Source organism: Euleptes europaea, chromosome 4, assembly GCF_029931775.1.
Source record: "Euleptes europaea isolate rEulEur1 chromosome 4, rEulEur1.hap1, whole genome shotgun sequence".
In the NCBI taxonomy this organism is placed as follows: Eukaryota; Metazoa; Chordata; class Lepidosauria; order Squamata; family Sphaerodactylidae; genus Euleptes; species Euleptes europaea.
In genome coordinates this window covers 13,715,779-13,743,664 of record NC_079315.1, presented here as the reverse complement: position 1 = coordinate 13,743,664, position 27,886 = coordinate 13,715,779, and the positions used below count along the sequence as shown (strand labels likewise).

The 27,886-nt window shown below is 47.0% G+C and overlaps 1 protein-coding gene and 1 non-coding gene across 2 annotated transcripts in view; one reads left to right on the top strand and one right to left on the bottom strand.

Moving 5' to 3' along the window:
• LOC130476791 (ephrin type-B receptor 5) overlaps positions 1-27,886 on the top strand; it is a 144,638-nt gene that overhangs the window by 49,737 nt on the left and 67,015 nt on the right. Inside the window, exons 4-5 of the mRNA XM_056848790.1 lie at positions 19,826-19,981; positions 23,933-24,271. Of these exons, the coding sequence (XP_056704768.1) occupies positions 19,826-19,981; positions 23,933-24,271 (495 nt within the window). The remainder of the gene's footprint in view (positions 1-19,825; positions 19,982-23,932; positions 24,272-27,886) is intronic.
• Positions 21,819-21,890, bottom strand: TRNAT-GGU (transfer RNA threonine (anticodon GGU)). Its single transcript has one exon. It is a non-coding gene; the product is annotated as a tRNA-Thr (tRNA).

Sequence of the window (27,886 nt, the reverse complement as noted above, 5' to 3'; positions counted from 1 at the left end):
ATAGGAGTTGGCTTGAGACCCCATTCCTGGGTTTGGAAATGCATGGAGCTTAGGGGGAGGGAACTGAGAAGAGACCTCAGCGGGGTATGATGCCATACAGCCCACCCTTCCAACAGCCATTTTCTCTAGGGGAACAGACAGATCTCTGTAACCAGCTTTATTTCTGGGAGAGTTGTTCAGCAGTGGAATCAGCTGCCTAGGGAGGTGGTGGGATCCCCTCTCACTGGCAGTCTTTAAGCAGAGGCTGGACAAACACTTGTCAGGGATGGTCGAGGCTGATCGTGCATTGAGCAGGTGGTTGGAGTAGATCACCTTTATGGTCCCTTCCAACTCTGTGATTCTGTGATTCTATTATTCTAGTCTTTGGCATTCTATAAAGCTCTTCTTCAAGGCTGGGATCTAAAGAGCCACTTGCTCATTCCTAGTAAAAAAAAACCAAACCCTTCCTTTTATTTCCCTTTGAAATCCCATATTCCAAACTGCTTTTGAGACTCCAGGTGTGATTTGCCAAGCAGTATTGGGGAAGAAGGTAATGTTTAAGAAGCATGAGCCCCTTCCCCCCGGGTTGGGTGCGGGGAACTGGTTGTATGTTGGGGTTTCAGATCCTGGCTTGGGTATTTTTATCCTGGTTTTGTTCCTGATGCTGATCAGCGATTCTCGCGGGTTTATTTTTAAGCAGCTTGCGTAAGTGCTACACGCTGGCAGAAGATGGATCCACGCGGTGTCATCCTCAGCCTAGCTTATCCCTTCTAAGCCTTTTGGATTCAGTGCACTTAGAAGAGTGCTAACTCTGCTCAGGATTGCACTGTGAGGCTGTGCTGGAGTGAACTGTGGACCTTTTGTTCTTGTTTCCTTCACTCCGTTCCCTTGGGTTTCGCTGTGCCTTTCAACCTACTTGGTTTCGCTTCGTTGATGGACTTCCCCCCTGTCATCTCTATGCATCTGTTTTCATTTCTCTTCTCTCTGTTACTCTCACCCCAGCTTCCAACCCTTGATTCTTTTCTAGCTCCTTCTTGAGAGCCAGCGTGGTATAGTGGTTAAGAGCAATGGTTTGGAGCGGTGGACTTTAATCTGGAGAACCAGGTTTGATTCCCCACTCCTCCACATGAGCAGCGGAATTTAATCTGGTAAATTGGATTTGTTTCCCCACTCCTACACACGAAGCCAGCTGGATGACCTTGGGCTAGTCACAGCTCTCTCAGCTCCACCTACCTCACAAGGTATCTGTTGTGGGGGGGTGGGAATGGGAAGGTGATTGCAAGCCGGTTTGATTCTCCCTTAAGAGTAGGGTTGCCAACCTCCAGGTACTAGCTGGAGATCTCCTGCTATTACAACTGATCTCTCTCCAATCGATAAAGATCAGTTCCTCTGGAGGAAATGGCCGCTAGGAATCAGTGTCCTCCAAAACGTCTTATCGTTAACTAATTCTTGAATTTGACCATGATTTCACATCCTGTCCGAACCAAACTATAGCCTGGGCTTATATACGCACTGAGAAAATTAGATTGGTCAGACTGGGCAAGGCCTTATTTCATCGGCTCTCAATATTGTTAATCTCAAGCATAACGTATGTACCTGGCAGAGATGCCCTTTCCCTCCTTTCTCAGTTCCCCTCCCCGCTAGCCGTGTACGCACAGAGAGATCCTTCTAATCGCTCTCTATCATTTGCATTCTTCCTTTATAATAACATAGCAGCAGGAAGCAGATTGGAGGACGGGAAGAAAATTCTGATTAAGACTGCTAAATCCCATCCAGCAAATCTCTGCTCCCTTTTCCTTTCCCCGTCACTCAAACCTTCTGTGCTTTCTTTTTCCCTTGATGGTGGAAGGTCATCTGGGAAATCTGTGCAGGAGCACAAGTGAGAGAGAGAGAGAGAGAGAGAGAGAGAGATGTGAGGAGGGGAAAGTGAAAGAGAGGGTGTAAAAGACAATCTGATCCATGGACAGGGATGCCCATAGGGCATCCCGTAAGGGTTGCCAGCCTCCAGGTACTATGTGTAGGAAAAAGGCACCTGTATGCTAGTACCTGAGGTTTGGAAAGCAGCATAGATGCGAAAAGATATAACCAAAGTGCAAAAATTTATATAATGCTACACAATGACACAACACAAAACAACATATAAATACAAATGTGACATACAAAACATAGATATGTGCATCACCAACAAGCAGTCCAAGACCAACATATGTGGTCCAAAGTCACACAATCCTTCAAAAGGTAAGTGTTCAGTAATCCCTATAAAGGTAAGTGTACATAGTCAACAATGGTTCCACGAAGGTTTCCACGAAGTGCAGATGTAGACCGATGGCGATACGGCCGTTTCGATTTCTTATATTGATCTCTTCTTCAGGCCCCCTTAATAATATAAAATTATTCTTAAAACCTTTTTCATTCCAATCATTTGGATATACTTTCTATATTTCTAAAGACAACACATTTCATAGCAAAAGAGTTTATACTTACAAAAACAACTTATTTTCGCTTCAAATACGACTGCCAGCAATATTTTTTGTTCAACATCAATCAGTTCCACGCAGGGATACAAAAAGTGTAGCAGTACTATCTCCCAGGTGAGTAGTATCTTTATAGGTATCAGATGTGTGCAAAAGGCACTAATTTCCCCTTCGTCATTGCTTCAATGTTTGGAAATGTTATAAGAAACATCGCTTTAAAAGGGTTTTTGGATGCCACGGTTAAAAAATGGTTGGAAGACGTCTTCACAGCTCAAGGGGCCAAACAAAGTGCGAACAGTATTTTTTATAACAGTTTCAAACTCTTAATACATCGGTGGGAATACATAGAAAGTGCGAACAGTATTTTTTATAACATTTCCAAACTCTTAATACATCGCTGGGAATACCTAGTGCGGTAACAGCCATAGTTAAATTGTGGAACTCCCTGCCCCAGGATGTGGTGATGGCTGCCAACTTGGAAGGCTTGAAGAGGGGGGTGGACATGTTCGTGAAGGATAGGGCTATCCATGGCTACTGGTCATGATGCATACCTATTCTCTCCAGGATCAGAGGAGCATGCCTATTATATTAGGAGCAATGCTTCTGAAGTCGTTTTGTTTGTGGGCTTCCTAGAGTCACCTGGTTGGCCACTGTGTGAACAGACTTCTGGACTTGATGGACCTTGGCCTCATCCAGCATGGCCTTTCTTACGTTCTACAAAGGGTCTACAAGGGTGGCTCTGCTCAGGATATCACTGTTAGAGTTCTTCAAGCCACATTAGGAATATATCCAATACTGCTGCACCCTATGTTATCTTAGCACATGCATCTTAATTTTAGCCATATGTGAAGGAGGAAAAAATTAAAAGTGAGAATTGAAAACACATTTTGGTAGTAAACAAAAGAAAGTGCATCATTTGGACGGAAAAAGTCTTGTACGGTCACAACAGGTCTGGCATCATATTTGTTGAGTTAAACTTACAACGTTGAAAACAATAGCATATTTGTTGCAGACAAAATTAGTTACTTTTTAACAGTAAACACATGCTTGAAAACACATTCTACATGCCTGCCCGAAACACAGGAATTATTCTCTAATGACGGAGATGGTTGATTGTTTTTTTTTTTTAAATCTTCACACTGCATATTTTGATTAAAGTTTTGTCTTTGAAAGCATTTTGTGTAGTCTAAAACTGAAAATATTTCACAGGATTGGGTTTTTTCAGTGATATTCCCAAATTTCCAGTTTTTCTGTTGGAAAAACTGGGGGAATCCCTTTGCAAAAAGCTCCCTCGTCGTTGTTTTTTCCAGTTCCCCCCCTCCCAGGCCTTCATACTGCTACCCAAGACTATGGCTGAATTAGGGTTGCCAACCTCCAGGTACTAGCTGGAGATCTCCTGCTATTACAACTGAACTCAAGTTCGCCTGGAGAAAAATGGCCGCTTTGACAATTGGACTCTATGGCATCGAAGTCCCTCCCCAAACCCCGCCCTCCTCAGGCTCTGCCCCCAAAGCCTCCTGCCGGTGGCGAAGAGGGACCTGGCAACCCTAGCTGCAATCCTGAAGCGGGGGGGGGGGAACTCCACAGGAGCCGCCATGACCCTGTGGCAGGGTAAGTGCTCATTTAACCCTGGATAAGGGCGCTTCATGGTGTCATGGGCGGCATCCACACCGGCTCCGGTAAACCACAGAGCTGTGTGGGGCTCTGCTGGCAGCGAAATCCCAGAAGTGGAGTCCCATTAAAGTCAATGGGGGATTTTTCACCTTTTCTACCCCCCCTTTTATTTTTCTTTTGCAGCTGGGAAGCCTCTGTGGCGGCAGTATGACTGCGCCACTCCTGGCCACCATCTGTCTACCCCCCCCTTTGGATTGGGCTGCCTGTTTTGCCCTGGGTTGCCTCTCTGCTGCCCTACTGTCCAACAGGACAAACTCAGCCTTAGGTCATTTATGCATGGGTACTTTCACTCACATTCACCCCTGGTCTCTCTTGGTTGTTCCTTGGAGTTATGCATGAGTTTTCCCTCCATTAGAGATGACCTCGCTGCCAGTCCTCACAAATCCCGGACCTTCCGGTTCCTCTGTTAACCCGATTCTTCCCTCTCCCCTGAGCTCAGCTTGGCTGAAATCTCCATGCATAAGGCAAAGCGCGGGACACTGAAGCTAGGTTCCTTTCACAGTAAGCACTACAGTAGGGTTGCCTGGTCCCTCCTCTCCTCCGGCGGGAGGCTCTTGTCCGAAAGTGCACACGCGCACCGATGCACACGCGTCACTTCCAGTTTAGAACTGGAAGTGCCACCTCGCGAGGGGCCTTTACCTCTTAGTTTGAGTGGTAAAGCGGCCCTTTACCACTCAAATGAAGAGGTATAAGGCCCCTCACGAGGCGGCACTTCCGGTTCTAAACCGGAAGTGACGCGCGCGGTATGCGCATGCACGTTTGCCCGCCGACCCTCAGGTGGTCGGCGGGCAGGGGGGTAAATGGCTGGGGGTTTGCCCGCCACCAGCGGGCACCTGGCAACCCTACACTACAGCCAATTACAAAGCAGCGTGTAAAGAGGCGGGGATTCAAACGCTCCCTGCTTCCTCGGAGCTCTTTCTGAGCAGAAGAAAGGCTTTATTAAAAACGAGGTTTGGATTTCTCTCCCCCCCCCCCACTTCTATCAGATTGCTCCATTTTTTTTTCCTTAATAAAATGCTTTTTTATTTGGCAATAATAAAATGTTTTTTTATTTGGCAATTGGGTTTTGGGGGGGGTTCTCTCACAGTAAGCACTACAAGTAAGCCAATTACAAAGCAGCATTTAAAGGGGCGGGGACTTGATTTGAGCTTGGAGACTGCTGGTGCACAGATTCCCAACTGGAAAGTGTGGGTCCAGTGAGCATCGGACCTCAGATAAAATGCACATGCATAAATGTCCTTCCTTTCTTCTCATTGCTGCATGGCTCTCAGCTTTGTTCTCCTTCCAGCTGTGCAGCTCGTCCTGCAGCAGGCATGCCTGCTTTTTCTTTCCCCATCTGCCTGTGCTTCTCCTGCTCAGGTGCCGCCCCCTTGCCTTTCCCATCCCCATGCCTCCTTTTTCCCCCAGGGCCTGTCCTTCCTCCATCCGCCCCGCGCTGCTTCGTCCACGCGGAAGACAGTCCGGGAGGAGGAGGTGAAGAAAGTGGGTCAGTGGCTCTGAGCGCCAGCTGTGCCCAACTGAACTGTCGTGGCAGGCTGACACCGTGCCAAGCGGAGGGGAAGAAACGGCCCCGACAAGCCAGAAGGGGGAGGCAGTACCGGCCTTGACTTAATGGGAAGCGGCGGTTTTCTGTGCCCCCTGAGGTACCACAGCTCCAGCCTCAACCATGCGAGGGCTCGGCTTGTGCTTTCCTCTGTCAGGCCATCTGTATGTGTGTGTGTGTGTGGGGGTACACCTGCCCCGGCTTCTCTGGTGGAGGGTGCTACAGGCATAGGGTTGCCAGCCTCCAGGTACCGGCTGGAGAGCAGTTGTAATAGCGGGAGATCTCCCGCTATTACAACTGCTCTCCAGCCGACAGAGATCCGCTCACCTGGGGAAAGTGGCCGCTTTGGCAACTGGACTCTACGGCATTGAAGTCCCTCCCCTCCCCAAACCCCGCCCTGTTCAGGCTCCGCCCCAAAACCCTCCCGCCGGTGGTGAAGAGGGACCTGGCAACCCTATACAGGCACACCTGTTCCGAACCTCATGCAGAGGTTCTTGCTGGGTCAGTCCGTCTAGCTCAGCGTGGTGTAGTGGTTAAGAGCGGTGGTTTGGAGCAGTGGACTCTGATCTGGTGAACCAGGTTGGTTTCCCCACTCTTCCACAGGAAGCCTGCTGGGGGACCTTGGGCTAGGTGCACACTCTCAGCCCCACCTACCTCACAGGGTGTCTATTGTAGGGAGGGGAGGGGAAGGTGATTGTAAACCGGTTTGAGTCTCCCTTAAGTGGTAGAGAAAGTCGGCATATAAAAACCAACTCTTCTTCTTCTTCAGCTGACGAAGCAGGGCGCGAAGGGAACGGCCCTCTCGTACTCGCTAGACATCTTCTTCAGCAAGACCTCCGGGATGTCATTAGGCAACCCCCACAAAACTTTGTCTCGCTTTTCTCCCACCCTGGGGAGACAAAGCGGCTTACAAAACCGAACCTTACAAATACTATTCATAAAAACCTCAATGCCTCAATGGAAGGACTTTAGGGCAGGATTACAGCCCACACCTCTAGTTGTGGTACACTATCTCTCTGGCTACACATGAGCCATTGCCTGCCTCTACGTAGGGAGCCTGGACATCCTTGGTGGTTAGGGTTGCCAGGTCCCTCTTCGCCACTGGCGGGAGGTTTTTCGGGCGGAGCCTGAGGAGGGCGGGGTTTGGGGATTGGAGTGACTTCAATGCCATAGAGTCCAATTGCCAAAGCGGGCATTTTCTCCAGGGGAACTGATCTCTATCGGCTGGAGATCAGTTGCAATAGCAGGAGATCTCCAGCTAGTACCTGGAGGTTGGCAACCCTGCTGACTACACATGAGCCGTTTGCCTCCGGCGCTGTCAATCCGGGCCTCTTTCACCAGTGCGGGAAATGAAAAACGCAAGTCGCGAGTTTTAGGTCATGGTGATTTTCCTCCAATTATCTTTTCATTAGGAATGTGGGGGAAGCTTGAACATCTGTGGAGCACGTTTAATATCAGCAAATCGGCTTTGCGGGCGGTATTATTTCATTTTTGCTATTTTTCGTCTTGTCTAGCAGGAACGGAACAGGAAGCCCAGAGTAACAGGAATAGAGGAGTTTTCCTCAGTGAATCTCCCTAATATAGAGATAGCTGCATCACTGAGCTGTTGAATCTCCTTCAAATTCCCCATGTAAATTATTTTTGGCTCCATCTATAATTGGTAGGGTTGCCAATCTCCAGGTGGTGGCTGGAGATGTCTTGCTATTTCAACCGATCTCCAGGGGACAGATCAATTCCCTGGAGAAAACCGCCGGCTTGACAATTGGACTCTATGGCATTGAAGTCCTTCCCCTCTCCAAACCCCGCCCTCTGCAGGCTCCACCCCCCTAAATCTCCAGGTATTTCCCAACCCAGAGCTGGCAATCCTAATAATAGCAACACTTCACCATCCTAGTTTGGCCCGGGCCAGCACTGCCTTGTTCTCATGTCCTTCACAAGCCCCGTTCACAGGTCATAGCGAACGAACACACGTACAATCTACATGTACGTGCGGACACCTGTTTGTAAAAATGAGCCAACACATGTTCAGTTTGCAAAATCAACTGGGGACCGGCACCTGGATAACTGTGCAGTTTCAATCATATGACTAGCTGCAAATGCGTTGAACGTGACATGAGAATTACTCAACTCACATAGAGGTTAAGTATGCCTTATCAGGACTGCTTGGGACCAGAAGTGGTCCGAATTTCGAATCTTTCTGTATTTTGGAATTTTTGCATATACATAATGAGATATTTTGGGAATGGGACCCAGGTCTAAACACGAAATTCATTTATGTTTTATATATGTTTCATATATACCGTATTTTTCGCTCCATAAGACGCACTTTTTTCCTCCTCAAAAGTGAGGGGAAATGTGGGTGCGTCTTATAGAGCGAATGTGCGCATAGAGCGGGCTGGGCGCGCTGGGAGGCGGCCGGGGAAAGCCGCCTCGCGCCGTTCCAGCGCGCCCAGCCCGCTCTGTGCGCCCGCCCAGCCCGCTCTGAGCACTTGGCTCACCCGCCCGCCTCCTCCCAGCCCGCTCTGAGCGCTTGTCGCGCCCGCCCACCTCCTCCCCACCCGCTCTGAGCGCTTGGTGCGCCCGCCCGCCCCCTGCCTCCCAGCCCGCTCTGAACGCTTGGCGCGCCGGCCCACCCGCCTCCCAGCCCAATCTGTGCACCCGCCCGCCTCCCAGGTGGGAAGGGGGGGAGCACAGAGCCGGCTTGGCACGCTGGAACGACTCGAGCCGGCTTGGCGCGCTGGAACGACTCGGCTCTGTGCGCCCACCCGCCTCCCAGGGCATTCACTCCATAGGACAAGTTTTTAGAGGAGGAAAACAAGATTTTTTCTTGTTTTCCTCCTCTAAAAACTAGGTGCGCCTTATGGAAAGGTGCGTCCTATGGAGCGAAAAATACGGTACTTTATGTGTGTGTTGAGTGCCGTCAAGTCGCTTCCGACTCATGGTGACCCTATGAATCAGTGTCCTCCAGTGTCCTCCAGAATGTCCTATCTTTAACAGCCTTGCTCAGATCTTGCAAATTGAGAGCCGTGGCTTCCTTTATAGAGTCAATCCGTCTCTTGTTGGGTCTTCCTCTTTTCCTGCTGCCTTCAACATTTCCTGCCACGATTGTCTTTTCCAGTGACTCTTGTCTTCTCATAATGTGACCATAAAGAACGACAGCTTCAGTTTAGTCATTTGAGCTTCTAGGGTCAGTTTAGGTTTGATTTGATCTATAACCCACTGGTTAGTTTTTTTGGCTGTCCACGGTATTCGTAACACTTTATACACATTGCCTAAATGTAAATTAAAACAATATTATTAATAATTTTGGGTACATTGAACCAGCAGTGTCCCTGCTGAGTAAATGAGTAATGCCTGCACGCCTGCTCCAAAGGTCCGCATTTTGAATAAGTCTGGATATCGGATTGTTGACTGGCGACAGTTTTACAACCAACAGGTTTCGTTCCTTGGTGTCCTTTAGCCCAACTAAAAACACACCAGTCAGGAGAAAGTTGAAAGATTTATTATTCAGCTGAATAACAGGCTCCAGTCCAAAGCAGAAGCAACCACTTTTAGTCCAGCATAAGATTATATACTTGCCAAGATGTCAATTATCACAAACGTCATGTTCTCCTCCTCTTTACAGCATTTTTCCCCACGTTAGACATACAAAGTCATGTTAAGCCCACATCACATCTTTCCATACTTTAATGATACTGTTCAGGGGGAGGGGCTGTGGCTCAGTGGTAGAGCATCTGCTTGGCATGCAGAAGGTCCCAGGTTCAATCCCTGGCATCTCCAGTTAAAGCTTCTAGGCAAGTAGGCTCTGCCTGAGACCCTGGAGAGCCGCTGCCGGTCTAAGTAGACAATACTGACTTTGATGGACCTAGAGTCTGATTCAGTATAAGGCAGTTTTATGTGTACATGTGGCCAGTTCGGCCCTCAACAATGTCATACTGAGACCAAAATAATAAAAAAGGAACTATCTAAATAACTAGGGTTGCCAACCTCCAGATACTAGCTGGAGATCTCCTGCTATTACAACTGATCTCCAGGCGACAGAGATCAGTTCCCCTGGAGAAAATGGCCACTTTGGTAATTGGATTCTATGGCATTGAAGTCCCTCCCCTCCCCAAACCCCTCCCTCCTCAGGCTCTGCTCCAAAAACCTCCCGCCGATGGCGAAGAGGTTCCTGGCAACCCTATAAATAACCCATAAGGAAATTAGTATTTTTTACATCTTAATTGACTGGGAAAGAAATTTGGCCACCGCCGATGTAGTATTAAAATCCACCCCTGCTAAAGGAACCCTCAGATTATCCAGTTCAGAGACCGATTCCTGAATAAAAGGCTTTATCCATCTGTCTCTAGCCTCGTTGAGCAAGTCACAGCTGAACAAGAAATGCTGAAGAGTGTCTATTTGGCCAGAACCACCTTGACATACTCTCTCACAGTACGGTACCCTAACATCTTTCCATACGACCCATGATCAGAAAACGGAAGCTATTTTGCCTTTAGGTTGGGCAATTTACTATACTCCGGCCTTGGCTGAAGTAGCTACCTCATCAGGAGGCTAATAGAACAATCGGTGCTTAGAACAGGGCACGGGGGAGACTGGATACGCTTATCTCTTGTCTCCAACTACCACATCAGAAGTCCGTGAATCCACAGCTCCTTTCATCTACTTCAGAAGGCTGCTCTCATTATTATTATTATTATTATTATTATTATTATTATTATAAAAGCAGGTACGGAAAAAGGGAGAAAAGAGAAAAAAATAAAGCAGTCCAACATATAATTAAGAAAACAAAATTTGAAGAACATCTTGAGCAGACTACACGGCCCTACTTTTCAATATCATTTTTCAATCTTATAGTTGTCCAAATGCTAAAAGAAGAAAGAAAAATCGATCGGGCGAGCTAAGCGTGCAAATTAGTCGGGAAATAATCACCTTTTATACCCATTGAACAGGCATAATATCTCCACACTTCTGAAAGGAATGCCTGCGCCGGGCTTAGGAGGCAACCCAGCAGCATTGCCTCCTAAAGAAGTTTTGGCACTGCCGAAACCTCCGCCCAGCGCAAAAAACCCGTGCAACCCTCATAGGGTTGCACGGGAGATACGCCAGCAAAAAACTGGTGTATTTTTGTAAAAAGAAAAGGGGCGTTCCCGAGCCAAAAGGGCTCAGGAGGCCGACTAATGTTGGCCCCGTCCCCCGGCCAGCGCCATCACAACCTGGGAACGTCTTTCGGGTCGCCGGAACGCCTCCCGGCTCACCTCCACGGCCTGTGCCAGTGGCCAGAGACCGGTGGGAGGAGGCGGCGGCTGGGGACCGCCGCCCAGACCTGCACGCTGGCGCTGGGGCCACTCAACGCCGGCATGCGCCTTCCGGCCTTACTCGGCCTCCTATGGGCTTTTGGCTCAATTCTCAGGAATGGGCCCTTAGAATGGTTGTCTAAATTTATACTTAAAGCATCCTTGCCATGATGAAACAACAAAGTAAATACCGGTCATTATTTTCATTAACCCTTAGCTCAGGCCCATAAGATGTCCAGATAAGGGATACTCAACCTGTATAAAGAAAAAGCAGGTGCATAGTGTGCGGATTGTACATGTGTTCCCTGTAACTTGTGAACAGGGCTACTGGATGGCAGGAACAATCACTACTGACCATGGCCTGTAAAGCTTCAAGATCGCAAGTTAAATGAAAACTGTCAGCCAATGAGAGAAATCGTCATTGATCAATTGGTTTTGTTTTTAATCAAGCAGATCCTGCACAAATGTTCTCATTAATTCCAGTCTTGTAGTTTTGTAGATGATTCTTACAAACGTCAGAGCAATTGCCTTCTCGAGCATTCCCTGCAGAGCGATATAGAATGGTGAATGGCCTCTTTAACGTGGTAATGGCTGCCTGGGGTTTTGGGGGGGGGGATTGTAAAGACTTGCATTAAAATAACTTTTAAGAATTCTGCCTGCCTGCTTAATTCAAAGTGCTTTTTGAATTGATTAAAAGGTTGTTGGCTAATAGTTTAATCCAACCTTTTTACAAGACCTAGTATTTTCCTAAAGAGCTGGGGGAAAGAATTCCATTTCAAAGAACCCTCAGTCCCCATCTTCTTTCAGGATGTGCATTCTTTCTCTGTGTCCATCAAAGTTAGAAGTTATGAGAAACACAAGGATCCCACTGAAAACAGCAGCGCTGAGACACATTCTCCTCTCTCTTTTCCAAACACATTTGCCATTTATGCATGGGAGGTTATGCCTTGGATTTGCTGCTCTGTAGATGCACATTTTCCCCATCCGAATTCTCAAAATGCAAAAATAGACACCCCCCCATACAGAGTTTTGAGAATTCAGATGGGAAAAATATGCATCTAGAAAGCAGCAGATCTAAGGCAAAACCTCCCATTCATAAATCATTATAGGGCTCTTTCACACATCCTGAATAATGCACTTTCAATGCACTTTGCAAACCATCGTTTAAAGTGCATTGAAAGTGGATTGAAAGTGCATTATTCAGGATGCGTGAAAGCGCCCGTAGTCCCATAGACAACACCCCGTAAAGCAGCTATATTCTCCAGATGAACTGATATCTGTCATCTGGAGATCAGTTGTAATTCCAAGAGATCTCCATGCCCTTCTCGGAAGTTGGCAACCTTAAGTGTGATACATATATGAAGGATAGTCATGTAACTGGCTGGTAGCCATGAGAGAGATTCTTCAGATCCTTCCGTTTCAGAAGCAGAATGCCTTCCATTGTCCGGTGTGGAGAACTACCAGCAGGAAAGGCTGGTGTTTGCAGGTTATTATTATTATTTATTGCATTTATAGCCCATTCTCATTCCCAGCAAGCCAGGCTCAGAGCGGGTCACGACGTTATAATCCTAAAAACGTCAGTTAAAACATACTTTAAAATAACGTATTCCGAACAATAAAATAAGCAAGATGGCATTCATTATCACTGATCATAGGCACTGGAAAAACCTGGTCAGACCCCCCCAAACAAGTCGGGGGGAGGCTGGGGAGGCCAGCAACAATAGTCAATCAATCAAACATCATTTATTGTGGTCAAAAGACCAACGATAGTAATGGGGAGACAACTGTGTCTTCTTAAGGCGATGCGAACCACATGTTACAGAGATGGAAGGAGGAACTTGATGTGTGGCTGCCATTTTGGGCAGTATTCAGTCGTTTCTTACACTATTTTGCCATATTTTATTTCTCTCTCTCTCGTTCTACTTCTGGCTTATCTGCTAGATCACCCCCCGCCCCCAGTTCTCAACACAAACCCTTCTTAGAGCCGCCAGGCATACAGATTTGCTCTACTTTCTGCAATTCCCACTAACATCTGGTAGACTTTGAGAATTGGGTCTTCACATCAGAGGGGAGATGCTGAGCATGGGGGAAGGGCATGGAGAGTGCGTTCAACCAAGCATAAAACGCTTGGCTATGGCCTGATCTCCGCAGAGGCAGGGCTTCTCACGTGTAGCATGTTTGGAGCAGACAGGATCGGTCCGCAGCTGGAAAGCAGGGCCATGCGTGCCGTTGGCAGAAAACAACATTGTACCTTTCTGTCATTTAAAATGTTTGTTCACCAACACCCCGAAGTGGTTAAGCAAAGGACGATTTTTTTTTTAAGCCAATAAAAACCATTGGCAACTGATGCGAAAATGAGGCAAAACGGCAATAATCCCATCAGTCTCTGTGAGAGGCCTTCAAAATGGAAACTGGAGTCTGGAAAGGCTTCAGAAAGCAAAGGGATCTTCGCTCTCTAGTAAAAGAGGATTGGCGAGCACCAAGGAGGGCCCCGATTCTGCAGCATGAAAAACGGGATTCTGAGACATGTATAAATTACGCCAATTAAACACAGTTGCACATATTTGCATAGTGTACTATGCTTCTGCTGGTCACCGGCAGTAGGGTTGCCAGGTCCCTCTTCACCACCGGCAGGAGGTGAAGTGTCATAGGGCTTCAGTGTCATAGAGTCCAGTTGCCAAAGCGGCCATTTTCTCCAGGTGAAGTGATCTCTATCGGCTGGAGATCAGTTGTAATAGCAGGAGATCTCCAGCTGGTACCTGGAGGTTTGCTGAGATAAAGAAATACCTGGAGAAGTACCTGGAGGTTGGCAACCCTAATGAGCAATGGCCGCTGAAGTTCCAGCCATTGACCATTTGGAAATTCTAAGCCACCATGCTGCTTAGGAGGTTTCGGCAGGCATTGCCCAGAGATGGAAATGTCCCTCGAGAGAGGGAACGATGTCCCCTTATTAGAGGGCGGGGTATAAATCAAATAAATAAATTTCCTATGAGTAATTCTTAAATCCATGAATATAGGCTAGCCATTGTGCAACCTGGATGTGAGATACATGCCATTACATTCTCAGATCTGTGGGTCAGCCAGCATGATACCGTGGTTAGCAGCGGTGGACTCTAATCTGGAGAACCGGATTTGATTCCCCAGTCCTCCACATGAGCAGTGGACTCTAATCTGGCGATCCGGGTTGATTTCCACACTCCTACACATGAAGCCAGCTGGGTGACCTTGGGCAAGTCACAGCTCTCTTAAGAGCTCTCTCAGCCCCACCTACCTCACAGGGTGTCTGTTGTGGGGAGGGGAGGGTGATTGGAAACCAGTTTGATTCTGCCTTAAGTGGTAGGGAAAGTCGGCATATAAAAACCAACTCTTCTTCGAAGGTAGGGTTGGTAGTTCTGGGTTGGGAAATTCCTGGAGAGTTGGGGCAGACCCTGGGGAAGGTAGGGTTTGGGGAGGGGAGAGGCCTCAGCAGGGATGTGATGCCATCGATCCCCCCTCCAAAGCAGCCATTTTCTCCAGGGGAATGGATCTCGATAGTGTGGACATCATCTGCAATTTGAGGTCTCCAGGCCCCACCTGGGGGTTGGCAATCCTATTTGTAGGTTCAATCCTGGGCATGTTGGGGAAGATCTTTTTCAAACTTGAACTCGTTAGGAGCTGCTGCCAGTTAGAGGCCACTGTATTGGGAGAGCCAGCGTGGCGTAGTGGTCAAGGGCAGAGGTGTGGAGCGGTGGAGTCTGATCTGGAGATCTGGATTTGATTCTCCACAATCCACATGAGCTGCGGAGGCTCATCTGGTGAACTGGATTTGTTTCCCCACTCCTACACATGAAGCCAGCTGGGTGACCTTGGGCTAGTCACACTCTCTCGGCCCCACCTACCTCCCAGGTATCTGTTGTGGGGAGGGGAAGGGAAGGCGATTGTAAGCTAGTTTGATTCTTCCTTATGTGGTAGAGAAAGTCGGCATATAAAAACCAACTCCTCCTCCTCCTCCTCCTCCTCCTCCTTCTTCTTCTTCAGAGGTATGCCATGTTATACCTCAGTAAAAGGGAGCTTTGTGTGTTCATGTAGTCCCTGGGAGATTTAATGCGACAACATAATAAGAGTGTGCTGTCTGTGGAATGTAGGGAGAGATAAGCAGCCCCGGGGCCAGGTCCTCCTCCTCCTCCTCCTCTCGGCAAGCAAGAATTTCTTGCCTGATCTAGGAAGGCAGGCGAGGAGAAATCCCAGCCTACCCATTGGAGGTGGGAGATTCTCCGCTCCTTTATTCGTCTGCAAGAGGAAAACACCCGAGGGCGAATGTTGAACCCAACACAGTAATTCTTTGTGCTGGTGCCAGGCCACGAACTGGGTGGGACCCCCCCACACACCCATTCCACCGGCCTGTGAGACCCTCAAAGCATAAGCACAGCCACTGCCAACGTGTATTAAGTTCCAGTGGCCGAGGTTTCAGAGGGTGATTTTGGTCCGCAGAGATGCTTGCTCTGACGGAAATGGCACACACGGTGGGGCATATGGACGGCGGAGCTGTGCTTTTGCCTCGTGAATAATTCTTCATCTGCTGGGGAACACCTCGAGGGGAAGGCAGCTGCTCTTCCAAGCCTTTTCCCAACACCTCTCACGTTGCCCCTGCTCGTCCCTGTGCTCATAGAATAGAATCGTAGAGTTGGAAGGGGCCATACAGGCCCCGTAGTCCAACCCCCCTGCTTAATGCAGGATCAGCCTCGAGCATCCCTGACAAGTGCTTGTCCAGCCTCTGCTTAAGGACTGCCAGTGAGGTAGCTGATTCCACTGTCGAACCACACTTACTGTAAAAAAAATTTCCCTAATATCCAGCTGCCTTCTACTGAATCAGACCCTTGGTCCATCAAAGACAGTATTGTCTACTCAGACCGGCAGCTCTCCAGGGTCTCAGGCAGAGGTCTTTCACATCACCTACTTGCTTAGTCCCTTGAACTGGAGATGCTGGGGATTGAACCTGGAACCTTCTGCATGCCAAGCAGATGCTCTACCACTGAGTCACGGCTCCTCTTGCCTTGAGCACACCATGGTTTTGGGGTCACCATGGGTCAGTTGCGATTTGATGGCACACAATGTTTATGGAATGTAAAAGTATTGATGGCCAGCATGGTGTAGTGGTTAAGAGCGGTGATTTGGAGTGGTGAACTCTAATCTGGAGAACCGGGTTCGATTCCCCACTCCTCCACATGAGCAGCAGATGCTAATCTGGTGAGCCGGTTGGTTTCCCCACTCTTACACGTGAAGCCAGCTGGGTGACCTTGGGCTTGTCACAGTTCTCTTAGAGCTCTCTCGGCCCCACCTACCTCAAAGGGTGTCTGTTGTGGGGAGGGGAAGGTGATTGTAAAGTGGTTTGATTCTTAAGTGGTTGAGAAAGTCGGCATATAAAAACCAACTCTTCTTCTCTAAGCAAAACGGCAAACATACTCAGTACTTGAGAGAGAACAGTAAACTGCTGCTTCCTCTGCTTCCTTAGCACTTATAACTTACTTTTTGTCATCAGAGGTAGGAAAATAGAAGTTGAAATCATTATTTTTTAAATATGAGGTAAACCCAAGAAAGTACATACCGTCACCATGGGATTAGCAGTATGTTTGGATATAAATAAACTCTATACCGTTAAAAACAATTAATTTTTCAAAAGTGTACTATCACAATACAGGTTATAGCATGTTTATTGTTGCCAGAATGATTCACATTTAAGCAATAAACACATCCTAGAAAACACATGCATGTGTCTGCAGTATACATAGGAATTAGCATTCTTGTTTTCTGTTGCTCCAGAAGGTCGGACCAGAACCAACGGGTTGAAATTAAATCAGAAGAGTTTCCATCTAGACATTAGGAAGAATTTGCTAACAGTCAGAGCGGTTCCTCAGTGGAACAGGCTTCCTCGGGAGGTGGTGAGCGCTTCTTCCCTGGAGGTTTTTAAGCAGAGGCTAGATGGCCATCTGTCAGCAAGGCTGATTCTATGACCTTAAGCAGGTCATGAGAGGGAGGGCATCTTGGCCATCTTCTGGGCATGGAGTAGGGGTCACTGGGTGTGTGTGGGGGAGGTAGTTGTGAATTTCCTGCATTGTGCAGGGGGTTGGACTAGATGACCCTGGTGGTCCCTTCTAATTCTATGATTGTATGATTCTATGAGAAAAGGTTATTGACCTTTCCCAGGCAACTTTTTAAGTTCGGTGGCAACTCCCGGAGCTTGCAAGATAGCGGTTCTCTTGCACCCTTGCAAGATGGCTGTTCAGTACACCATTGGATTACTTCACATGATGTGCGAAGCATTCCTTGCCACTGATTCTAAGGGGGGGGAATTCATTTTTCTTTTTCATTCCTACTGTTGCTGTCTCTCTCTCCTTCCCACTTCGCGTTCCAGCTACAAAAATTTATGCAGCAGCTAAGGGGAGGAAAAAACCCCAAAACAAAACAAACCTTTTATTCTTTGCCAGGAGCTATGTTTGCAAGAAATTGGCACGTCGAAAAATATCACACAAACTGAAATCCCCGTCTCCAAAGCGTTGAATCTTGCAGAGTCATGTTTACAGACGCGTTCTTACCTCCCTTTCATTTTTCTTTCCCTTGATAAATCACATCGCGCTCCCGATCTCTGGCACCTATCGCAGATCTGCTGGAGCAAAATCAATCTTGGCTTCTGTCAACTCAGTAAATATTCACCGCTGGAACTTGCTGACGATTTTGGCGGCCGGGAGAACCACTTTTCGAACTTCAAAATGTTTGCCTCATCAGCCACAAAACATTTTTTTTAAAAACCACCAGGCGTGGACAAAAAACGGGGGAGGAAATTCCATCTTCCACAATTTAAGGATGAATTTTATTCCTGGAATCCCCAAGGGTGTATCCACAAACAAAGATTATAGGTTTGGGTATAAGGGTGCATCTACTGGAGAGAGAATCCAGGGCACTTTTAGAGTGAAAATTTTGCATCGTGCTGTTCTGTCCCAAATTTTCTTCATTTTCAAAGTACGTGACAGTATTCAAATCTGGCATCGGTGGAACATCTGTACTCACACATCCCATTGATATGGATTGCTTTGAAGGGAAGGGGGGGGCTCCCCTATCAGTTCGTTCTCCCCATCTAGGATGGTCAGGCCCTCCAAATCACAGGGAACCCTCCTGACAGGAGCATGAAGGGAGAGGAGAAGAAAGGTAGAGGCACCTAGATTTTATGCAAAGTGTTACCCTTGGAGGAAAATAGTGCACAATTATCTGTGTTTCTTTCATGCACTTACAACCAGGATAAGAATACCCCAGTCTGTTTTCAGGTTTCATGTGAATATACATGGTTTCTAACAGGTGCGTCTGCAGGAAACTACCAGCGTGGGGTAGTGGTTAAGAGCGGTGGTTTGGAGCGGTGGACTCTGATCGGGAGAACCAGGTTTGATTCCCCACTCCTCCACATGAGCGGCGGAGGCTAATCCGGTGAACTGGATTTGTTTCCCCACTCCTCCTCACGAAGCCAGCTGGGTGACCTTGAGCAAGTCACACTCTCTCAGCCCCACCTGGGGAGGGGGAGGGAAGGTGATTGTAAGCCGGTTTGAGTCTCCCTTAAATGGTAGAGAAAGTCGGCATATAAAAACCAACTCTGTTCACTGTATACAAATTAAAAATACTAAAATGGGTTCTTACAGTCAACACTCACATGCCAGCGTGGCATGGTGGCATAGTGAGAGACAGCGTGGTGTAGTGGTTAAGAGCGGTGGTTTGGAGCGGTGGATTCTGATCTGGAGAACCGGGTTTGATTTCCCACTCCTCCACATGAGCGGCAGAGGCTAATCTGGTGAACTGGATTGGTTTCCCCACTCCTACGCATGAAGCCAGCGGGTTGACCTTGGACTAGTCACAGCTCTCTTCGAGCTCTCTCAGCCCCACTGACCTCCCAGGGTGTCTGTTGTGGGGTGGGGAGGGGAAGGGAAGGTGATTGTAAGCCGGTTTGATTCTTCCTTAAGTGGTAGAGAAAGTCAGCATATCAAAACCAACTCCTCCTCCTCCTCCTCCTCCTCTTCTTCATCTCCTCCTCCTCTTTCTTCTTCTTCTTCTTCTTCTTCTTCTTCTTCTTCTTCTTCTTCCTGATATTCTCAAATAAGAACAAAGACTCACATTCCAGAGCATGAAGCTTATGTAAATGAAGCACTGGCAAGCTTTCTGCTGACTTTATATCTCTATATAAGCCATTTATGCATGGCTGTTCCTTCGCGGTCACCCCGCCAACCACTTTGGGGCTTTGCTTTGATTATGCTTGCATTTTCTGACCATCAGAGGTTGCCTCACTCCCCCAGCGTGTTCCCACACATTTCCCCCGTGTTTTCTGGATGCTGGCTAAACACAAATCGAGAAAACGCGGGCAAAACACACGAAAACGCACTGGGAGAGCAAGGCGACCTCTGACAGTTGGAAAAGGCAAGCATACCCAAAACCAAGCCCTGAAGTAGTTAGTGGGGTGACCGCGAGGAAACAGCCATAGTGGGATAATCCTCATCTTTTTGGCAAAAAAACCTAGTTTTAGGGGGATCTCTTATCAGGTTGTCTCTCCTGCAATATTACCTTTTTATCCCATCCTCATCCCCAGCCGTAGCCCGGCTCAGGGCAGCTACCGACAAATATCAGTATAACATTTACAAGAAAACCATTCATACCTATTTGATAAATAAACATTAAAACAGTGCTAATAACATCAACAGTTTAAAAATTACGGACAGATGTATAAGGCAGAGTCACATGTGCTCTTGTTTTGTTTACTAGTGGAAGGGGAAATGGAACCTGCTCATTTAATGGCTGTTTGACGGTTCAATGGATTTCTCCTTTCTTCTACCCCTTTTTCTCTCTAGCTTGCGCTGCTGGCACCTTCAAGGCATCTGTGGGGGATGCCCCCTGCAGTCCGTGTCCTCCCCACAGCTATTCTTCCACGCCGGGCTCCAGCGAATGCGCCTGCCTAGCCCGATACTACCGTTCGTCTTTGGACACCTCCGATGCCCCCTGTACCAGTAAGTACCCGGGACAGAGATGGGCGGGCGTGTTCAGATACCCGAGATGGCCATGAAATGGTGGAAACGTGCAGCCAATCACAAAGCAGCGTGTAAAGAGGCGGGGATTCAAAGGCTTCCTGCTTCCTCGGAGCGCTTTCTGAGCAAAAGAAGGGCTTTTTAAAACCGAGGGTTGGATTTCTCCCCCTGCTTCCTTTCAGATTGCTTGGTTTTTTGCTCTTAAAATGCTTTTTTATGCAGCAATTGGAATTTGGGGGGGGGGTGTTTCTCTCACAGTGAGCACTGCGAAGTAAGCCAGTTACAAAGCAGCATTTAAAGGGGCGGGGACTTGATTTGAGCTTGGAGACTGCTGGTGCATAGATCCCCAACAGAAAAGCTTGGGTCTGGAATATCCTCTGGAAGAGGATATTCCAGAAATAGAGAAATGCAAACAAAAAATGTCAGAATATGCAGTGATGGCCAAATCAACCAGCATGTTGAGAGGAAGAACGGTGAATGAATTCCAAAAGAACTGGATGTTTTATTTTGAATATGCAAAGTTGAAGATACAAAATAAGATACTAGTGTGTATTAGTATAGAGAGTAGACGCAGTTATCTTGGAAAGAATGATAGTAAAAGCTGAAATAGTGTTAAGAAATTAAATAATATTGAAGAAATCATAATAGATAACAGAAAGGAAAGAAAGATATCATAATTTCAAATATAAAATTTAGAAATATTAAACAATAATACAGTTTAACTAGAATTTAATTATTAAGATGACGTTGAGATGATTGTAACCTTAAGAACTGTTAAATATCAACCCTGGAAGAAGCCTAATCTGTATATGAATGAGAATACATGTAGTGTATGTTGTGTTACGTTATGTTAAAATATAATAAAAGGTTATTGAAAAAGAAAAGAAAAGTGCGGGTCTAGCCAGCCACGAACCTCAGGTAAAGCTCCCATGCATAAACGACCTAAGTTAGCTGCCACAGCCGCATTGTATGGTAGTGAATTCTGTAAGTTAGTGTTGTGTGAGGAAGGTCTTCTTATGTGCCTTGAATCTATTTTCAATACGTGTCATTGGGTGTCCTTGGGTTTTAGCGTTATGAGACGGATTTCACACTCTTAACAGATTCTTGTTATTATCAGTCCGTGAGTCCCATTGAAGGGGAATCTGTACTCAAGGCCGTTTACAAACAATCAAAATTGGCACATTAGCGCAATGAAAAGTAGAACGCCACCCTTAAGGGTATAAGGAGATGCTACAGCAGACACGAGGCTGCCACCAAACCCATTATCGACACGTGGAATTAGATGCTGTACTAAACGCAAGGCTGGAAACATTGCCTATATGTGGAATTAGATGCTACGGCAGATACAAGCCTGCACATGAACACACATGAAGCTGCCACATACTGAATCAGTCCCTTGGTCCATCAAAGTGAGTATTGTCTGCTGAGACTGGCAGCAGCTCTCCAGGGTCTCAGTCAGGGGTCTTTCGCATCACCTACCTGGCCAGCGTGGTGTAGTGGTTAAGAGCGGTGGTTTGGAGCGGTGGACTCTGATCTGGAAGAACCGGGTTTGATTCCCTGCTCCTCCATATGAGCGGCGGAGGCTAATCTGGTGAACTGGGTTTGTTTCCCCGCTCCTACACATGAAGCCAGCCGGGTGACCTTGGGCAAGTCACAGTTCTCTTAGAGCTCTCTCATCCCCACCTACCTCACAGGGGGTCTGTAGTGGGGAGGGGAAGGGAAGGTGAATGTGAGTCGGTTTGAGTCTCCCTAGTGGTAGAGAAAGTTGGCATATAAAAACCAACTCTTCTTCTTCTTCTACCTGCCTAATCCCTTTAACTGAAGATGCCAGGGATTGAACCTGGGACCTTCTGCATACCAAGCAGACACTCTACCACTGAGCCACAGCCCCTCCCCTGCCACCAAAAACATTATTTATATGTGGAATTAGATGCTACACCAAACTCAAGGCTGCCGCTGAAAACATTGGCCTTTTATGCATGGCTGTTTCCCTCACTGTCATCCCACCGACTACTTCGGGCCTTTGTGTCAATTATGCATGCAGTTTCCGGCCATCAGAGGTCGCCTTGCTCTCCCCCTGCGTTTCCTTGCAAGTTGCCCACATTTTCAAAGACTGCAGAGGTGGTTTACCTCCCCTGTGTAGCGACCCTGGATTTCCTTGCTGGTTTCCCATCCAAGTACTCACCAGGGCCCTCCCTGCTTAGCTTCTGAGATCTTCAAGCTGATTCCTATCAAACCTCGTGGAGTAAACTGGTTGAATGTCATATCCAGGGTTTAGGAATCTCTCCTTCTGACCTAAAAGAGCATGGGTCATCGGCAACTCTTCCATCTTGAGCTGCTTGCAAAAACTGGATTCTGGAAGTACTACAATAAGAGCACGTAGGGTGTGCTCACCTCTATGTGTGTGTGTTAACTGCCGTCAAGTCACTTCCGACTCCTGGCGACCCTATGAATGAAAGTCCACCAAAATGTCCTATCTTTGACAGCCTTGCTCAGATCTTGCAAATTGAGGGCTGTGGCTTCCTTTACTGAGTCCATCCATCTCTTGTTGGGTCTTCCTCTTTTCCTGCTGCCCTCAACTTTTCCTATCACCATGGTCTTCTCCAGTGACTCTTGTCTTCTCAATACATCTAGGTCTAAACTTGCCGCAATCTCTCCCAATACACTTTGATTTTCTGATAATCCCGCGATACAGACAACTATTTATGTTAGCTAGACTGGATGCCATCCCATCAGGGGAGTTAATGTGTCGTTTAAATAGGGTACCGTACTGTGAGAGAGTATGTCAATGTGGTTCTGGCCAAATAGACACTCTTCAGCATTTCTTGCTTGTGACTGGCTCAACGAAGCTACAGACAGATGGATAAAGCCTTTTATTCAGGAATCTGTCTCTGAACTGGATAATCGGAGGGTTCTTTTAGCAGGGGTGGATTTTAATACTACATTGGCAGTTGCCAAATTCCTTTCCCAGTCAATTAAGATTTAAAAATACCAATTTCCTTATGGGTTATTTACAAAGGTCCTTTATTTTTTGTTCTCAGTGTGATATTGTTCAGGGCCGAATTGGCCACATGAACTGTATCATTAAAGTAAACTGACAAGATCGGGCTCGCCTCAGCTCTCCAGATCAGGGCATCACCGTTCTCTCCTCCCCCGTTTTATCCTCACAACAGCCCTGTGAGGTAGGTGAGGATGAGAGTGTGTGACTGGCCCGAGGTCACCCAGTGTAGTTCCGTGGCAGAGTGGGGATTAAAACCTGGGTCTTACAGATGCCAGCCTGGCACAGTAACCACCACGCTGGCTGTCAAGGCCTGCAGGCAGTCCCAGGCAGAGGACTTCCCCACCCAGGTTCCCATCCTTGGAGTTATGCATGAGTTTTCCCTCCATTAGAGATGACCTCGTGCCCAGCCCTCGCAATGTCCGGCTCTTCCCATTCCTCCGTTAACCCGACTCTTCCATCTCCCCTGAGCAAAGTCCAGGTGAAGCCCCCATGCATAAGGCAAAGTGCGGGGCGTGCAAGCTTAGTTTCACTCACAGCCAATTACAAAGCAGCATGTCCAGAGGTGGGGATTCAAATGCTTCCTGCTTCCTTGGAGCTATTTCTGAGCAGAAAAAAGGTTTTTTTTAAAAAAACTGAGGCTTAGATTTCTCTCCCCTTCAGATTGCTCTGTTTTTGTTGTTGTTGTTAAAATGTTTTTTTATGTTGCAATTGGTTTTTTTGGGGGGGGGATTTTCACTCACAGTAAGCACTACAAGTAAGCCAATTACAAAGCAGCATTTAAAGGGGCGGGGACTTTATTTGAGCTTGGAGACTGCTGGTGCAGAGATTCCCAACTGGAAATTGTGGGTCCAGTGAGCAACAAACCTCAGGTAAAACTCCCATGCATAAATGGCCACATTTCTTCACGCTTTCATGCTCTGCTCTTCTTACAGGCACCCCCTCGGCCCCACGTGACCTCAGCTACGAGATTCTCGGCTCCAACGTCCTCTTGACCTGGCGTCTCCCCAAGGACCTGGGTGGCCGGAAGGACGTCTTCTTCAACGTCATCTGCAAAGTGTGCCCGACGGGATCCCCGGGGCCTTGCGTGCGTTGCGGGGACAGCGTCCAGTTTGAGCCGCGCCAGGTGGGGCTGACGGAGAGTCGGGTGCAAGTCTCCAACCTCCTGGCCCGCGTGCAGTACACCTTTGAGATCCAGGCTGTCAACCTGGTGACGGAGCTGAGCCCCGACGCCCCCCAGTATGCTGCCCTCAACGTTAGCACCAGCCAATCAGGTAAGGAGTTTCTATCTCTCGTTTTGCCCCATCTTAAGAACATAAGAAAGGCCCTGCTGGATCAGACCAAGGCCCATCGAGTCCAGCAGTCTGTTGACACAGTGGCCAACCTGGTTCCTCTAGGAAGCCCCCAAACAAGATGACTGCAGCAGCATTTATCCTGCCTGTGTTCCACAGCACCTAACATAATAGGCATGGGAGCCAGCGTGCTGTAGTGGTTAAGAGCGGTGGTTTGGAGCAGTGGAGTCTGATCTGGAGAACCGGGTTTGATTCCCCACTCCTCCATATGAGCAGCGGAGGCTAATCTGGTGAACTGGATTTGTTTCCCGACTCCTACACCCAAAGCCAGCTGGGTGACCTTGGGCGAGTCACACTCAGCCCCACCTACCTCACAGGGTGTCTGTTGTGGGGAGGGGAAGGGAAGGTGATTGTAAGCCTGTTTAAGTCTCCCTTAAGTGGTAGAGAAAACCGGCATATAAAAACCAACTCCTCTTCTTCTCCATCTGATCCTGGAGGGAAGATGTATGCTGGGTACCCAAGGTTGGGTGAAAAGAAAATATATATAAGACTATGTATAAATACTGAAAGTATAATTTATTAGAAGCGCTATGTAAAATTTTAAATTATTAAATTAAAGCATTAAAATAGCACAATGGCATATCCTGAGGTTGATAACTGTGACCACATACCAAACGCGTTTCGGCCTATGGGGCCATCATCAGTGGTTAATTAATACCCTTTCTTAAGCCTGCACACATTTACAGAAATACATTAATGAATACAAATACAAAGAGTTCAAACCCAACCAGGCATGTGTATATGTTGTAAATTCTATTCCCAATTACTCAAACATCTGGTATAATAGGTTCTTGTTGTAATACTGGTTAGTATAAGTCTCTCATATCCTATGTGTGCAGATATCAACCTAGTAAAGCAGTTTTTAGGTTGGGTTTTATTCCCCTCCTTTTTTTCTTCCACTACTGTACTCAGGGAAGATGTATGCATCATGACTAGTATCCCTTTTAACTAGTAGCCATGAATACCCCTCTCCATGAACATGTCCACTCCCCTCTTAAAGCCTTCCAAGTTGGCAGCCATCACCACATCCTGGGGCAGGGAGTTCCACAATTTAACTATGCGTTAATCTTGTTTCTTTTGTCTCAGTTCCCAGTCTCATTTACCTTAACCCTTCCCCCTTCCTGCTGGTACGGAAATGTGCCCCCTGCCATGAGAAAGTGCAGCAGTGCCTCAAATAGAGGATTTTAGTGCAGAAGACAACTTGCGCTACAGGGCACAATCCATTGGGACCTTCACTTTGGCAAAACTTTCTATTCACAAACAGAAACCTTTATTGCCATAATTACGATGCCATAATCATAAATCCATATTTAATGCACTTAAAGCATAATATAGATTGGATGGATACAATAAAATTCCATATAAACTAAGATATTATAAAATGTACTAATTAAAAGCAGTTTTAATCTTAAACACTTCTGTGAGATATTGGGCCACCGTCTTAGTTACTTCAGGAATCGAATTGTTCAAAAGAAACTGACGTTTAAGATTATTCAAAGATCTTTTGGTAGCTAAAAAAGCAGACAGCAATCTTTCCCGCAGACATTCATAAAGAGGACATTGTAAAATTATATGATCAATGGTGTCAATAGAGTTAGAGTTGCAAGAGCATAGAAGTTTGTGCCTTGGAATCTGGGAATATCTACCAGAGAGCATCTTAGATGGAAAGGCATTTACCCTGGCCAATAGAAAAGCTCTACGTTGTAAAGGTACATCCAGAGCAGAAAAATAGCTAGCCATTTTACCTTTATAATTAAACAGACCAAGCATAACAGGCGGACAAATATACGGTTGAACAGAAAGAAACTTTTGCAGTTCAATAACAGTAAGAAAACTTACTATTCTTTAAGCCTTCAACCCAGGCCCCACCCCCAGTCTGCAATAAGGCTATAATACTCCTAGCCGATTTTACTGGGTTGGTGTTAGATAGATAGATAGATAGATAGATAGATAGATAGATAGATAGATAGATAGATAGATAGATAGATAGATAGATAGATAGATAGATAGATAGATAGATAATTTATTTGCGGCACTTAGCCAGTCAAAACATGATAAAACGGAAAGTAAGGATTAATAGAGTCTTACAATCAAAGAATTACAGTCCGAGTCTTAAAACATTTTTAAAACATTTAAAAAAGAATTACAGCTGGGACACATCTGTCAATTGCGCTGTTCTAAGGCGACGAATTTTCATTGCTGCTAAACAAAATTTCACAACCTGAAGAGTGGTTGAAAGATTACCCCCTTGTAGGAGCATCTCAAACCTTTCACCTGCCCTGTCAGGTCTCAATCTCGATAAGAGGGGCTCAATAAACATCGAACGGGGTAATGTATAGAAATTGCAGTTCAGGAGGGCATGCTCAACAGTTTCTAAGTCCCCTGATTTGCAGGGGCAGAATCTGTCTTCCCAGGGTGTCTTCTTATATTTTCTCTTGAGCAAAGCAGATGGTAAGGCTGCACATCTGGCCAGGGTAAAGGCCCTTCTATAATTATTTATCTCTAAATAGTGGAGATAGGCTGCTGGTGCTAGGATGTATTTAGTATGGAGGGGTGCAGTGAATAGAAGCGCCCTTGCTAGATCTGTTTGTCTCTCGATGTCTTTGGATCCTTTGGGATATAATTAACTTAGCTTGTTCCCACCCTAACTGAAGTAAAGCTGGGGGTGTAAAACCCAAGTTGTTTAATTTGGCATCTATGGCTGTCACCCATCTGGATCTAAAGGAGTCACATAGGATCAGTGGGAGAAGACCGTTAGGGGGTTGATGTTAGTTTTAGCGCAGGATAAGGTACATGAATTACTTTGAGCACTCAGGGAGCAATTCTGAGCAGGCCTACTCAGAAACAAGTCCCATGTTATTCAATGGGGTTTACTTCCAGGAAAGTATCCTTAGGATTGCAGCCTTGATGATGACAGGCAGATCCCCTTTGGGTTTTATGCCTTGGTCAATCAAAATTACCATGGCGCAGGGTGGTAAGCTGCAGTACTGCAGTCCAAGCTCTGCCCAGGACCTGAGTTCGATCCCGACGGAAGTTGGTTTTTAGGTAGCCGGCTGAAGGTTGACTCATCCTTCCATCCTTCCGAGGTCGGCAAAAGGAGTACCCAGCTTGCTGGGGGTAAAGGGAAGATGACTGGCACTGGCAAACCACCCCGTAAAACAAAGTCTGCGTAGTAAACATCGGGATGTGACGTCACCCCATGGGTCAGGAATGACCCGGTGCTTCCACAGGGGACCTTTACCTTTACCAACCAAAATATCTCGAGGTAACCTCCATTGATATTCTTAAGTCATCGTCAACTGTCCCTGTGATTCTTTCTGCTGTATTTCTTGTTCTCTGTTTCTAAGAGACGCCTGAAACCCGTTTTGCCCGTACTCTCCCTCTTTCTGCCATCAACTAGTTGATTCCCCCCTCGGCAAAGGTACTACGTTCACACGTGAACTCGTGAAGCAGCTGTATGCTGAGTCCGGCTATTAGCCCACCATGGTCAGTGTTGCCCACTCTGACTGGTGGCCTCTCTCCAGAGTCTCGAGCGGA